The sequence below is a fragment of the Papio anubis genome, chromosome 6 (assembly GCF_008728515.1).
Source record: "Papio anubis isolate 15944 chromosome 6, Panubis1.0, whole genome shotgun sequence".
Classification (NCBI taxonomy): Eukaryota; Metazoa; Chordata; class Mammalia; order Primates; family Cercopithecidae; genus Papio; species Papio anubis.
This window is the reverse complement of record NC_044981.1, coordinates 118,652,492-118,665,141: the sequence shown is the minus strand read 5'-3', so window position 1 is coordinate 118,665,141 and position 12,650 is coordinate 118,652,492. Positions and strand designations below refer to the sequence as shown.

The window sequence follows — 12,650 nt, the reverse complement described above, 5'->3', positions numbered from 1 at the left end:
CCCATTTTGAAACATCCCATCTCCCTCTGTAACTCCGTAACTTCTGTAAGACCCACCCAGCACTACAACCTAGGTTTTGAATATTCTGTGCCCTTCTGTGCCATCAATATTAACATTCTGTGTTTCTAGAACTACTTTCTTTACACAGGATTTACTAAATAATTCATTTCATTGGGAAGTTCTTAAGTATAATCTTCTTTGTTTTTCTGGAAAAGTACATCACTTAAACATTTCAAGGGCACATACTTGAAATGAATGCACAGGCTGTGACATTTTTCCCTGCCATGTCCTTTAGTTGAGCCCTGCATGTCTCCCCCTTTGGGAGTTTGGGACCTTGTTCTTTCATGTTGGAGCAGAGTTCATATCATTACTTATATATTTATTTATTTATTTATTTACGTATTTGAAATAGTGTCTTGTTTTGTTGCCCAGGCTGCAGTGCGGTGCATGATCACAGCTGACTGCAGCGTTGACCTTCTGGGCTCAAGCTATCCTCTCGAGTGGCTGGAACCACAGGCACACACCACCACACCTGGCTAATTTTTTGTAGGGACAGGGTTTTGCTATGTTGCCCAGGCTGGTCTCAAACTCCTGGGCTCAAACAATCCACTCACCTCACCCTCACAAAGTGCTGGGATTACTGGCATGAGCCATAATATCCTTATTTCACTTAATGTAGTTCACTCTATAATTCTGTAGTTGTTTTTGAAATGTTAATTGCCATTTGTTATCTTTACATTCAGATTATATTCAATGCCCATATTGTATGAGGAGGTTTAATGAAACCGCAGCCGAGCGACATATTAATTTCTGCAAGGATCAGTCTTCTCGCCGAGTCTTTAATCCAGCTCAGACAGCAGCCAAATTGACATCCAGAGCTCAGGTAACTATCTCTCCCCAGGTGTTGGCTCTTGTGCCCTTGCATGCCTGGGGTGAGCAGGTAGAATTCCCTAGAGAACCTCAATTACCCATCCTAAGAAGTGTAAGGGTGAAGAGAACTGATCACCATTGCTCATCCCTATGGGAGCTGACTTCTTTTGAAGGAGAATGCTTTCCAGCTAATGGCACCTTTGGGTGTTGTAGAAAAAAGCATTTCTAAAGTATTTGTAGCTTCTTTGGGTGAAGACTTGAATATATAGTGTTTCTATAGTATTATGGCAAAACTCTTTATCAAACAGTAGGTATCAACCTTAACCATCCAGAAAAGAATTACGAATCTAAAGTGAAACTGCCTGAGTGGGACAGGCTGTCCCAAGGCAACTTCCCCACAGGTCATGTGTTTTGCTCTGTAGAGGAGGGGTCTTCACCTTTTATTTAAAGTCACAGAATCAGCAAGTTAAAGGGATATGTGAAAGAATGGAAGCAGCTGTTATAATTAGGTGCAAATCAGTAAAATAACAACCTGAAGTGGAAGACAGTAGATTTATAAACCACAGAACTGGAGCCAGCAAACAGCACCATACACATCAAAGGTCTCAGGTACATACCTACAATATAGCATAAAAACTATTCGTTTCATAGACATGCTTAGATGCCATGAAAAGTTGGTTTGAATACTTTAAGTGCATACAGACTGTTTATTTTTGAGACAGGGTCTCACTCTGTCGCCCAGGCTGGAGTGCAATGGTATAATCATGGCTTATTGCAGCTTTGACCTCCCAGGCGCAGGTGCTCCTCCCACCTCAGCCTCCTGAGTAGCTGAAACTACAGGTGCATGGCACCACGTCTGGCTAATTTTTTGTATTTTTAGTAGAGCTGGGGTCTCACTGTGTTGCTCAGGCTGGTCTCGAACTCCTGGGCCCAAGCGATCTGCCCTCTTTGGCCTCCCAAAGTGCTAGGACTACAGCTGTGAGCCATCGTGCCTGGCCCCTGCAGCCTGTTTAGAAAGCTTCTGGTTAAATCCGGTATCTAATGGGGTGGGACCCTTTCCAACAAAAGCGGATCCCACAGACTGTGGATCATGAGCTCTATTCCCATAAGCATTAGAGAGTTATTGACTATCACACATGTACCAGAAACTGTGCTAGCTACTGGTTGATCAAGAATTTGTCATTGAAAGATGGAGGAGGACTTGGAGCTGGTACAGTTGGCATATATAGGAGAGCTATGGAAGAAGAAGTAACTGCAATTCCTGGAAGTCTTCAAAGGCAAGCAAATGTTTTGCCCTTAAATATCAAAATGGGTTCACCAGCCTAGAGTTGGGGTTGGGAAGCGCTTTATGCACAAAACATCCAGCTTGTGGCCTGAGGCACCCATCTGGGGGGCTAAAGCATACAGTACCTATGAAAGAGGTACAGGATGCCAGATGTGGTGGCTCATGCCTGTAATCCCAGCACTTTGGGAGGCCGAGGTGGGCAGATCACCTGAGGTAGGGAGTTCGAGACCAGCCTGACCAACATGGAGAAACCCCGTCTCTACTAAAAATATAAAATTAGCCGTGCGTGGTGGCACATGCCTGTAATCCCAGCTACTTGTGAGGCTGAGGCAGGAGAATCAGTTGAACCTGGGAGACGGAGGTTGTGGTGAGCCGAAATCATGCCATTACACTCCAGCCTGGGCAACAACAGTGAAACTCTGTCTCAAAAAAATAGAAAGAAAGAAAGAAAAGAAAGAAAAGAAAGAAAAGGAAGGAAGGAAGGAAGGAAGGAAGGAAGGAAGGAAGGAAGGAAGGAAGGAAGGAAGGAGGGAAGGAAGGACAGGGACAGGCAAGATAGGCAGCCAGATCTAGAAAGGCTTTAACTCAAGTCAGTTGAGAGAGGAAGAAAAGAGGAATTGATTGAAGAGACACCCTAAAATCAAGGACAGCCAGACCTGAGGGCCTGGAAGCAGGAACTGGAAAGTCCTCAGGAAGTCAGGCAGTCCTCCTTTGTACTTTGCCATCCCGTCTCTTCCTCCTGCTATTCACTGCCTTCTGTTCTCTCTGACGATGGGGTTTCTTGGCCTTTCTGTCCAATTGGCCTCATGTGTCATCCTGCAGGCAGTGTGGGTTGGGTGAACAGTGGAGGCTGGAGTGACATGGAACTGGCTTTTAAGGAAGGTCACTTTTGCAACTACTGTTCCGCATGGATTAATGGGAGACCAAGTAGGACCCACCACAACAGGGAAAAAATGAGGGCCTAGATTAGGAAGATTAATAGGGTGTGTGGGAGGGAGAATCTAAGAAATAATTGGTGAGACTGAGAAAATGATTAGACATAGGATAAAAGAGGGGATCAGAGTTGACAATAAGGTTTTCAGCTCCAGAGCCTGGAGAGATAGGAAGACAATCTCTGTAGATAATAGAACACAGGAGGGAGGACATATTTGTGTTGAGGGGAAGTGGTTATGATAAATACAGTTTTATAGATTCAGTTTTGTTTTTTACTTTTGTTTTTGAGACAGTCTCACTCTGTCACCCAGGCTGGAGTGCAGTGGCGCAATCTTGGCTCACTGCAACCTCCGCCTCCCGGGTTCAAGCGATTCTCCTGCCTCAGCTTCCCAAGTAGCTGGGATTACAGTCACCCACCACCACTCCCAGCTAATTTTTGTATTTTTAGAAGAGATGGAGTTTCACCATGTTGGCCAGGCTGGTCATGAACTCCTGACCTCAAGTGATCTGCTTGCCTCAGCCTCCCAAAGTGCTGGGATGACAGGCATGAGCCACCACACCTGGCCTAGATTCAGTCTTGACATCTGAGATAGCATGGGAAGAAGTGCAATGTAGAAAAAGCCAGGATTCTACATTCAGTAGTCAGGGTTTGAATTTCTTTTTTTTTTTTTCTTGAGATGGAGTCTCACTCTGTTGCCCAGGTTGGAATGCAGCAGTGCGATCTCAGCTCACTGGAAACTCTGCCTCCCGGGTTCAAGCAATTCTTGTGTCCCAGCCTTCCAAGTAGCGGGATTACAGGCGCCCACCACCATGCCTGGCTAATTTTTGTAATTTTAGTAGAGACGAGATTTCACCATGTTGGCCAGGCTGGTCTTGAACTCCTGACCTCAGGTGATTCACTTGCCTTTGTCTCCCAAAGTGCTGGGATTACAGGCATGAGCCCCCGTGCCCGGCCAGGGTTTGTATTTTAATTCTATAATTTAGGTAAACTTGGCTGATTTACTTAAATTCTTTGAGATTCACTTTAATCTGTCAAATGGGGTTAATCATGTGTGCCTTGCTGAGTTGTTGGGGGACTTAAAGATAAGTGAAGGACCCAGTTCAGTGTCTTGCACATAGGGGCTCCTCCTTTCCTCTCTCTACATTACCCCACCCTCCCCTTCTCCAGTAGCCTTTTCTAGTTGATACGATTGGCATCACACCTTTGGAGGAATATGACTACTTTGGGCTTGATTACAGCCTAATTATGGAAAAGTTTCTTTGTATAAGTCTACCTACATTCTGTAAAGCAGTAAAGGGTGAGTTACATTTCTGCAAATGGTTCCTCTTACCGGTCTCCATAGTTAGTCAGCTTTAGTGGGGCCAAGGAGAGCACAGGAAAGCAGCAAACGGAAGTGTTTTTATTCCTGAAGAAGGCCAGCTGGCTGTCAGTGTAACCAGTGACTTGGCCCCATTCCTCTCCTTGTTTTCCAGAGCTGAGTGGTGATTGGGAACACAGAAGAAAAATTGCTTGCTTTGTGAATTCCTTCACTCACTGTAGAGTATATCTGAACAGCCGTATTTGTTTCCTTTGTGCCAGCTTCACCACTTTGGGGCCTTGTCTAATAGTGAGGCTTACTCAAAAATGGAACAGGAAAGGAGGGGTTGTTTCAGTTTTGAAGGGCTGTTAACAACACAGCCGAAATATGTTTCTATTTTAAACATAATCAGCTTTTAAAATGTGTCATACCCTTAACCAAAAGAGACCAATATGGGCCTCTAAAAATAGCTTTATTTGTGTGAATGGGGATGAGCTGTGTGTTATAGTCTCTCAGCCATTCTTACCCAAGTGAGAATTCTCACTTGGGGTAACAGGTTATCTTTATACTGCAGTTTCCATGGAACTGGAGGTGGGATCAGTGACAAGGTGAAAGGAGCATGTGAGAAACCTTTTGGTCCTTATTTCGTTTTAATATAACTATTCTGCTGCTGCTGCTCTGTAGGGAGGGGGATGGTATAGGGATGTTGTAATTTCATGCTTAAAACATTTGTTGCCTGCCAATCTGTTTTTCTTCTCTGTTCATGTTAAAAAAAAAAAAAAAAAACTGTCTTCAACTGTAATGAAAAAAATAAAATGTTCTTTAACCTTTATTGACATTAAGTGATTTCTTATGTCTCCATACAACTAATTTTATAGGATGAATATACCACTAACAACCCCAAGGGCTTCATTATGGAAGGGAAGCTTCAAAACCCAGATATGGCTTTGAGCACCAGCTGGGAGGACAAGAACTAGGCTAACTGAAGTGCAGGGTGTGTGTCTGTCCCCTTCTCCTGGATTCAGGGAGTCCCTGCAGATGATGCCAGTCTGCTGCTGGTGAAGTGGGAACAACCGTACCTCCTATGTGGTACCTGAGGTTACAGAAGGTGTTCTCTTTGTCTCTCTTTCTTTCTCTCTCTGTAGGGTAGGGCTCAGATGGGTCCAAAAAAAGAACCAACTGTTACCAGTGCCGTGGGAGCTTTGCTGCAAAACAGGGCCCAGGTGGCCACAAGTGAAGTCCCAACCAAGTCCGGTGAGTCAGAGAGTGCATTTCAGCTCTCAAATGATGGGGGTCAGAGGAGATCACTATTGGGTCTGGGATTCACCGGTAGTCTGCAAAGGCTCTAAGACATTCACTGTTGCTTCCGGATGCAAAGATATTTGGAGTAGAGGTTAAAGCTTATTTGCCAAAAGGGAGTATCTCTTAATTTATCAGGATTACACAACTTTCACAATGTACAAGTCAAATTCTATTATTGCAATGGGAGTCTAGAACCATTGTTCTCTGGTCTAGTAAAATTGAAGAGATTGAAAACAGGAGAAGACCATGTGTCTTATGTTTGTGTTGAAAATAAAGGGAAAGTTTCTTCTCTAGAAATAAATACAGATCCTCCTCAATGTATGATGGGGCTATGTCTTGATAAGCCCATTGTAAATAGAAATATGATTTAAAAAAATGCATTTAACACCCCAATTAACTGATGTAAAGTTGAAAAATCTTATGTCAAACTATCATAAGTCAAGAATTTCTGTACAGTCATCCCTCGGTATCCACAGGGAATTGGTCCCAGGGCCCTAGTGGATACCAAAACCTGAGATGTTCAAGTTCCTGATATAAAATGGTGTAGAATTTGTATATAACCTAGGCACATCCTCCTGTATACACTAAATCATCTCCAGATTACTTATAATACCTAAGGCAATATAAATACTATGTAAGTAGTTGTTATGCTATATTAAAATTGTATTATTTTTTATTATTGGTACAGTTGTGTTTTATTTATTTATTTATTTATTTTTAAATGTTCTCCATCTGTAGTTGTTAAATCTGCAGATGTGGAACCCATGGGAACAGAGGCTGACTGTAATTTCTTCAAAATAGCAGCAAGGCAGAACCATAGGAGCCATCCTAATGGGGATGAGGTGGTATCTCATTTTAGTTTTAATTTGCATATCTCTAATGATTTGTGAGGTTAAGCCTCTTTTCAAGTGCTTATTGATCATTTGTATATATTCGTTGAAAAAATGTCTGTTCAAGTCCTTTGCCCATTTTTGAATTGTTTTTGTTGTTTTGGTTTTTGCTAACTTAATCACCAGTGTAATTAGTTGTTTTTGTTGTTGACTTTTAGGAATTCTTTATGTATTCTGGATATTAATCCCTTATCAGCCATATGGTTTATAAATGTTCTTTTATTTCCTATTCCATGGGTTGCCTTTTTTACTCTGTTGATATTCTTGTGTATGTGTGTGTGTGTTTGTTTGTTTGATTTTGAGACAGGGTCACTGTTGCCCAGGCTGGAGTACAGTGGCACAATCATAGCTCACTGCAACTTCAACCTCCCAGGCTCAAGTGACCCTCCCACCTCAGCCTCCCAAGTACCCAGGACTATAGGCATGTGCCACCATGCCCAGATAATTTTTAAATTTTTCATAGAGATGAGTTCTCACTATGTTGATATTCTCCTGATTCATAAATTTTTAAAATTTTCGTGAAGTCCAATTTGTCTATTTTTCTTTGGTTTCCTCTGGTGACCAAGAAATCCAAGAAATTGGATTAATCTTTGCCTAATCCAGGGTCAGAGAGGTTTACTCCTATGTTTTTGTCTAAGCTAAGGCTAGCTTTAGATCTTATATTTTAGGTCTTTGATCCATTTTGAGTTAATTTTTAATATTTGGTGTTAGGTAATGGTCCAGCTTCATTCTTTCGAATGTGGATGTCCAATTTCCCCATTTAACCAATGGTCTTGCACCCTTGTCAAAAATCATTTGACCATGTAAACAAGGGTTTATTTCTGGACTCTGTTCTATTTCATTGGTTTATATGTCTGTCTTTATGCCAGTATTACATTTCCTTGATTACTATAGCTTTTAGTAAGTAGTGACATAAGGAACTATGAGTCCTCCAAGATACAGCCAAGATTGCTTTGGCTATTTGGGATCCCTTGAGATTCCATGTGAATTTTAGGTTGGGCTTTTTTATTTCTGCAAGAAACATCATTGAGATTTTAACAGTGATTGCACTGAATCTGTAGATTGCTTTGTTTAGTATGGACATCTTAACAATAGTAAGTCTTCAAATCCATGAAACATCTAATATATTTCTGTTTATTTATGTCCTGTTTGTTGGTGTTTTTTTTTTTTATCATGAAAGGGTGTTGAGTTTTCTCAAATGCTTTTTTATGCATCAATTGAGTTGGTGATGTAATTTTTGTCCTTTATTCTGTAAATGTAGTGTACATTGATCAATTTTCATGTGTTGAACCATCCCTGTATCCCAGGAACAAATCTCACATGGTCATGGTGTATAATCCTTTTAACATGCTACTGAACTTGATTTGTTAGTATTTTATTGAGGATTTTTGCATTAATGTTCGTAAGGGATGTAGTTTTCTTATAGTATCTTTGAATTCAGGGTACTCTTGGCCTTATGGAATGAATTAGGAATGTTCCTACTTCTTAATATGTTTGGGAAAAGTTTGAGAAGGTTTGGTATTAGTTCTTCTTTAAATGTTTGGTAGAATTTTCCAGTGAAGCTCTCAGGTCTGGAGTATTTTAATGTCATAAGATTTTTTATTATTAATTCTATCTCCTTACTAGTTATAAGTCTTTGAAATATTCTATTCGTTCATGATTTACAGTAGGTAGGTGTTTTGTTTTTTAGGAATTGATCCATTTCATCTAGGTTATCCAATTTTTTGGTATATATTTTTTCATAATACTTTCATGAAATCCTTTTTTATTTCTATAGCATTGGTAGTTATATCTCCACTTTCATTTCTGATTTTAGTAATTTGTGTGTTTTCTCTTTTTAAATTTTAACTTTTTTTTTTTTTGAGAGAGAGCCTCACTTTGTTGCCAAGGCTGAATTGCAGTGGCGAAATCTTAGCTTACTGCAACCTCCATCTCCTGGGTTCAGGCGATTCTCCTGTCTCAGCTTCTCCAGTAGCTGGGACCACAGACACACACCACCACACCTGGCTAATTTTTGTATTTTTAATAGAGACAGAGTTTTGCCGTGTTAGCTAGGCTGGTCTTGAAATTCTGGCCTCAAGTGATCTGCCTGTCTTGGCCTTGCAAAGTGCTGGGATTACAGGCGTTAGCCACTGTGCCTGGCCCCTCTCTTTTTTTTTAATTAGTCTATCAAGCTAATGGTTTTCTTTTTAAGTTCAGGGGTACATGTGCAGGATGTGCAGGTTTATTACATAGGTAAACATGGGCTATGGTGATTTGCTGCACAGATCATCCCATCACCTAGGTATTAAGCCGAGCGTCCATGAGCTATTCTTCTTCATGCTCTCCCTCCTTCCCCCATTCTCCAACAGGCCTCAGTGTGTGTTGTTCCCCAGCGTGTGTCCATATTTTCTCATTATCCAGCTCCCACTTATAAGTGAGAACATGTGGGATTTGGTTTTCTGTTCCTGCATTAATTTGTGGAAGATAATGGCCTCCAGCTCCATTCATGTCCCAGCAAAGGACACCATCTCATTCCTTTTTATGGCTGCATAGTATTCCATGGTGCATATGTACCACATTTTCTTTATCCAGTCTACCATTGATAGACATTTAGGTTGATTCCATGTCTTTGCTATTGTGAATAGTGCTACAATGAAAATACATGTGCATGTATCTTTATAATAGAATGATTTATATTCCTTTGGGTATATATTCAGTAATGGGATTGCTGGGTCAAATGGTATTTCTGCCTCTAGATCTTTGAGGAATCACCACACTATCTTCCACAATGGTTAAACTAATTTACAGTTCCACCAACAGTGTAAAACTGTTCCTTTTTCTCCACAACCTTGCCAGCATCTGTTATTTTTTAACTTTTTAATAATAGCTATTCTGATTGGTGTAAGATGGTATCTCATTGCGGTTTTGATTTACATTTCTTTTTTTTTTTGAGACGGAGTCTCGGCTTGTCAGCTTCAGGAGCTGGAGGCAGTGGCCGATCTCAGCTCTCACTGCAAGCTCTGGCTCTCCCGGTTCACGCTTGCATTCTCCGCCTCAGGCCTCCCGAGTAGAAGGCTGGGATCATGGCTCTCACACCTCGGGCCTGGCTAGTTTTTGTATTTCTTAATAGAGACGGGTTTCACTGTGTTAGCCAGGATGGTCTCGATCTCCCTGACCTCGTGATCCGCCCGTCTCGGCCTCCCAAAGTGCTGGGATTACAGGCTTGAGCCACCGCGCCCGGCTACATTTCTCTTATGTTCAGTGAAGTTGAGCTTTTTTCATATGTTTGTTGGCTGCATGTATGTCTTCTTTTGAGAAGTGCCTGTTTATGTCCTTGGCCTACATTTTAATGAAGTTGTTTTTATCTTTTAAATTTGTGTAAGTTCCTTGTAGATGCTACATATTAGATCTTTGTCAGATGGATAGATTGCAAACATTTTCTCCCATTCTGTAAATTGTTCACTCTGATGATAGTTTCTTTCACAGTGCAGAAGCTCTTTAGTTTAACTAGACCCCATTTGTCAATTTTTGCATTTGTCGCAATTGCTTTTCGTGTCTTCATCATGAAATCTTTGCCCATGCCTATGTTCTGAATGGTATTGCCTAGATTTTCTTCTATGGTTTTTATAGTTTTGGGGCTTTACATTTAAGTCCTTAATACATCTTGAGTTGATTTTTACAGATGGTATAGGGAAGGGGTCTAGTTTCAATTTGCTGCATATGGCTGGCCTGTTATAGCAGCACCATTTATTAAATAAATAATTCTTTCCCCATTGCTTGTTTTTGTCAGGTTTTTTGAAGATCAGATGGTTTTAGGTGTACAAACTTGTTTCTGGCTTCTCTATTCTGTTCCATTGGTCTCTGAGTCTTTTTGTACTTGTGTAATACTGTTTTGGTTACTGTAGTCTTACAGTGTAGTTTGAAGTTGGGTAGCGTGATGGCTCCAGTTTTGTTCCTTTTGCTTAGGATTGTCTTGACTATCTGGGCTCTGTTTTGATTTCATATAAATTTTAAAATAGTTTTTTTCTAATTCTGTGAAGAATGTCAGTGGTAGTTTAATGGAAATTGCATTGCATCTATAAATTGCTTTAGGCAGTATGTCAATTTTCATGATATTGATTCTTCCTATTCATGAGCATGGTATATTTTTCCATTTGTTTGTGTCATCTCTGATTTCTTTGAGCAGTAGTTTATAGTTCTCTTTGAAGAGATTCTTCACTTCCCTTGTTAGCTGTATTCCTGGGCATTTTATTCTTTCTGTGCCAATTGTGAATGGAGGTTCACTCATGATTTGGCTCTCAGCTTGCCTATTGTTTGTATATGGGAATGCTAGCAATTTTTGCACATTGATTTTGTATTTTGAGACTTTGCTGAAGTTGCTTACCAACTTAAGAAGCTTTTGACCTGAGACAATGGGGTTTTCTAGATATAGGATCATGTCATCTGCAAATAAAGATAGTTTGACTTCCTCTCTTCCTATTGGAATCCTCTTTCTTTCTTTTGCCTGATTGCCCTGGACAGAACTTCCAATACTATATTGAACAGGAGTGGTGAGAGAGGGCCTCTTTGTCTTGTGCCAGTTTTCAAGGAGAATGCTTCCAGCTTTTGCCAAATCAGTGTGATATATGCTGTGGGTTTGTCATATATGGCACTTATTATTTTGAAATGTGTTCCTTTAATACATAGTTTATTGAGAGTTTTTTATATAAAGGGATGTTGAGTTTTATTGAAGGTCCTTTCTGCATCTATTGAGATAATCATATCTTTAGATCTGTTTGTGTAATGTATCACATTTATTGATTTGTGTACATTGAACCAACCTTGCATCCCAGGGATGAAGCCTACTTAATTGTAGTGGATAAGTTTTTTGATGTGCTGCTGGATTTGGTTTGCCAGTATTTTGTTGAGGATTTTTGCATTGATGTTCATCAATGGTATTGACCTGAAGTTTTTGTTGTTGGTGGTGTATCTCTGACAGGTTTTGGTGGTGGCCTCCTGTAATCCCAGCTACTCAGGAGGCTGAGGCATGAGAGTCACATGAACCTGGGAGGCAGAGGTTGCAGTGAGCTGAGATTGACCCACTGCACTCCAGCCTGGGTGACAGAGTGAGACTCCATCTCAAAAAAGAAAAAAAAAATGCGTTAGGGAAGATTCCCTCCTTTTCAATTTTTTGAAATAGTTTCAGTAGAAATAGTACCAGCTCTTCTTTGTACCTTTAGTGGAATTCATCTGTAAATCTATCTGGTCCTGGGCTTTTTTTTTTTTTTTTTTTTGACTGGTAGGCTATTTATTTCTGCCTCGATTTCAGAACTTGTTATTGTTCTGTTCAGGCATTCTGTTTCTTCCCTGTTCAGTCTTGGGAGGATGTATGTGTCCAGGAATTTTCTTCTAGAATTTCTAGTTTATGTGCATAGGGTTGTTTATAGTATTCTCAGATGGTTGGTTGTGTCTCTGTGGGATCAGTGGTGATATCCCCCTTATCATTTCCGATTGTGTTTATTTAAATCTTCTCTCCCTCTTTATTAGTCTAGTTAGCAGTCTATCTATCTTATTAATCTTAAAAAAACAGTTATTGGATTCTTTGATTTTCTGAAGGGTTTTTTTTGTGTTTTTACTTTCTTCAGTTTAGCTCTGATCTTGATTATTTCTTGTCTTCTACTAGCTTTGGGTTTGTTTGCTCTTGGTTTTCTAGCTCTTTTAGTAGTCAATTTGAAGGCCGGGCGCGGTGGCTCAAGCCTGTAATCCCAGCACTTTGGGAGGCCGAGACGGGCGGATCACGAGGTCAGGAGATTGAGACCATCCTGGCTAACACGGTGAAACCCCGTCTCTACTGAAAAATACAAAAAAAAAAAAACTAGCCGGGCGAGGTGGCAGGCGCCTTAGTCCCAGCTACTCGGGAGGCTGAGGCAGGAGAATGGCGTGAACCCAGGAGGCGGAGCTTGCAGTGAGCCGAGATCCGGTCACTGCACTCCAGCCTGGGCGACAGCGCAAGACTCCGTCTCAAAAAAAAAAAAAAAAAAAAAGTTGTCAATTTGAGATCTTTCTAGCTTTTTGGTGTGGGCATTTAGTGCTATAAATTTCCCCCTTAAC

General features: G+C 40.8%; 1 protein-coding gene across 2 annotated transcripts in view; it reads left to right on the top strand.

The window, feature by feature from the left end:
• The window catches only part of ZC2HC1B (zinc finger C2HC-type containing 1B), a 72,553-nt gene that overhangs the window by 33,733 nt on the left and 26,170 nt on the right, over positions 1 to 12,650 (top strand). Inside the window, exons 5-6 of one of the 2 annotated variants that reach the window (XM_021937796.1) lie at positions 744 to 883; positions 5,532 to 5,640. In XM_021937796.1, coding sequence (XP_021793488.1) covers positions 744 to 883; positions 5,532 to 5,640 — 249 coding nt within the window. Of the gene's footprint in view, positions 1 to 743; positions 884 to 2,059; positions 2,371 to 5,531; positions 5,641 to 12,650 lie in introns of those variants that run through there. The other variant, XM_021937797.1, reaches the window with a different exon arrangement.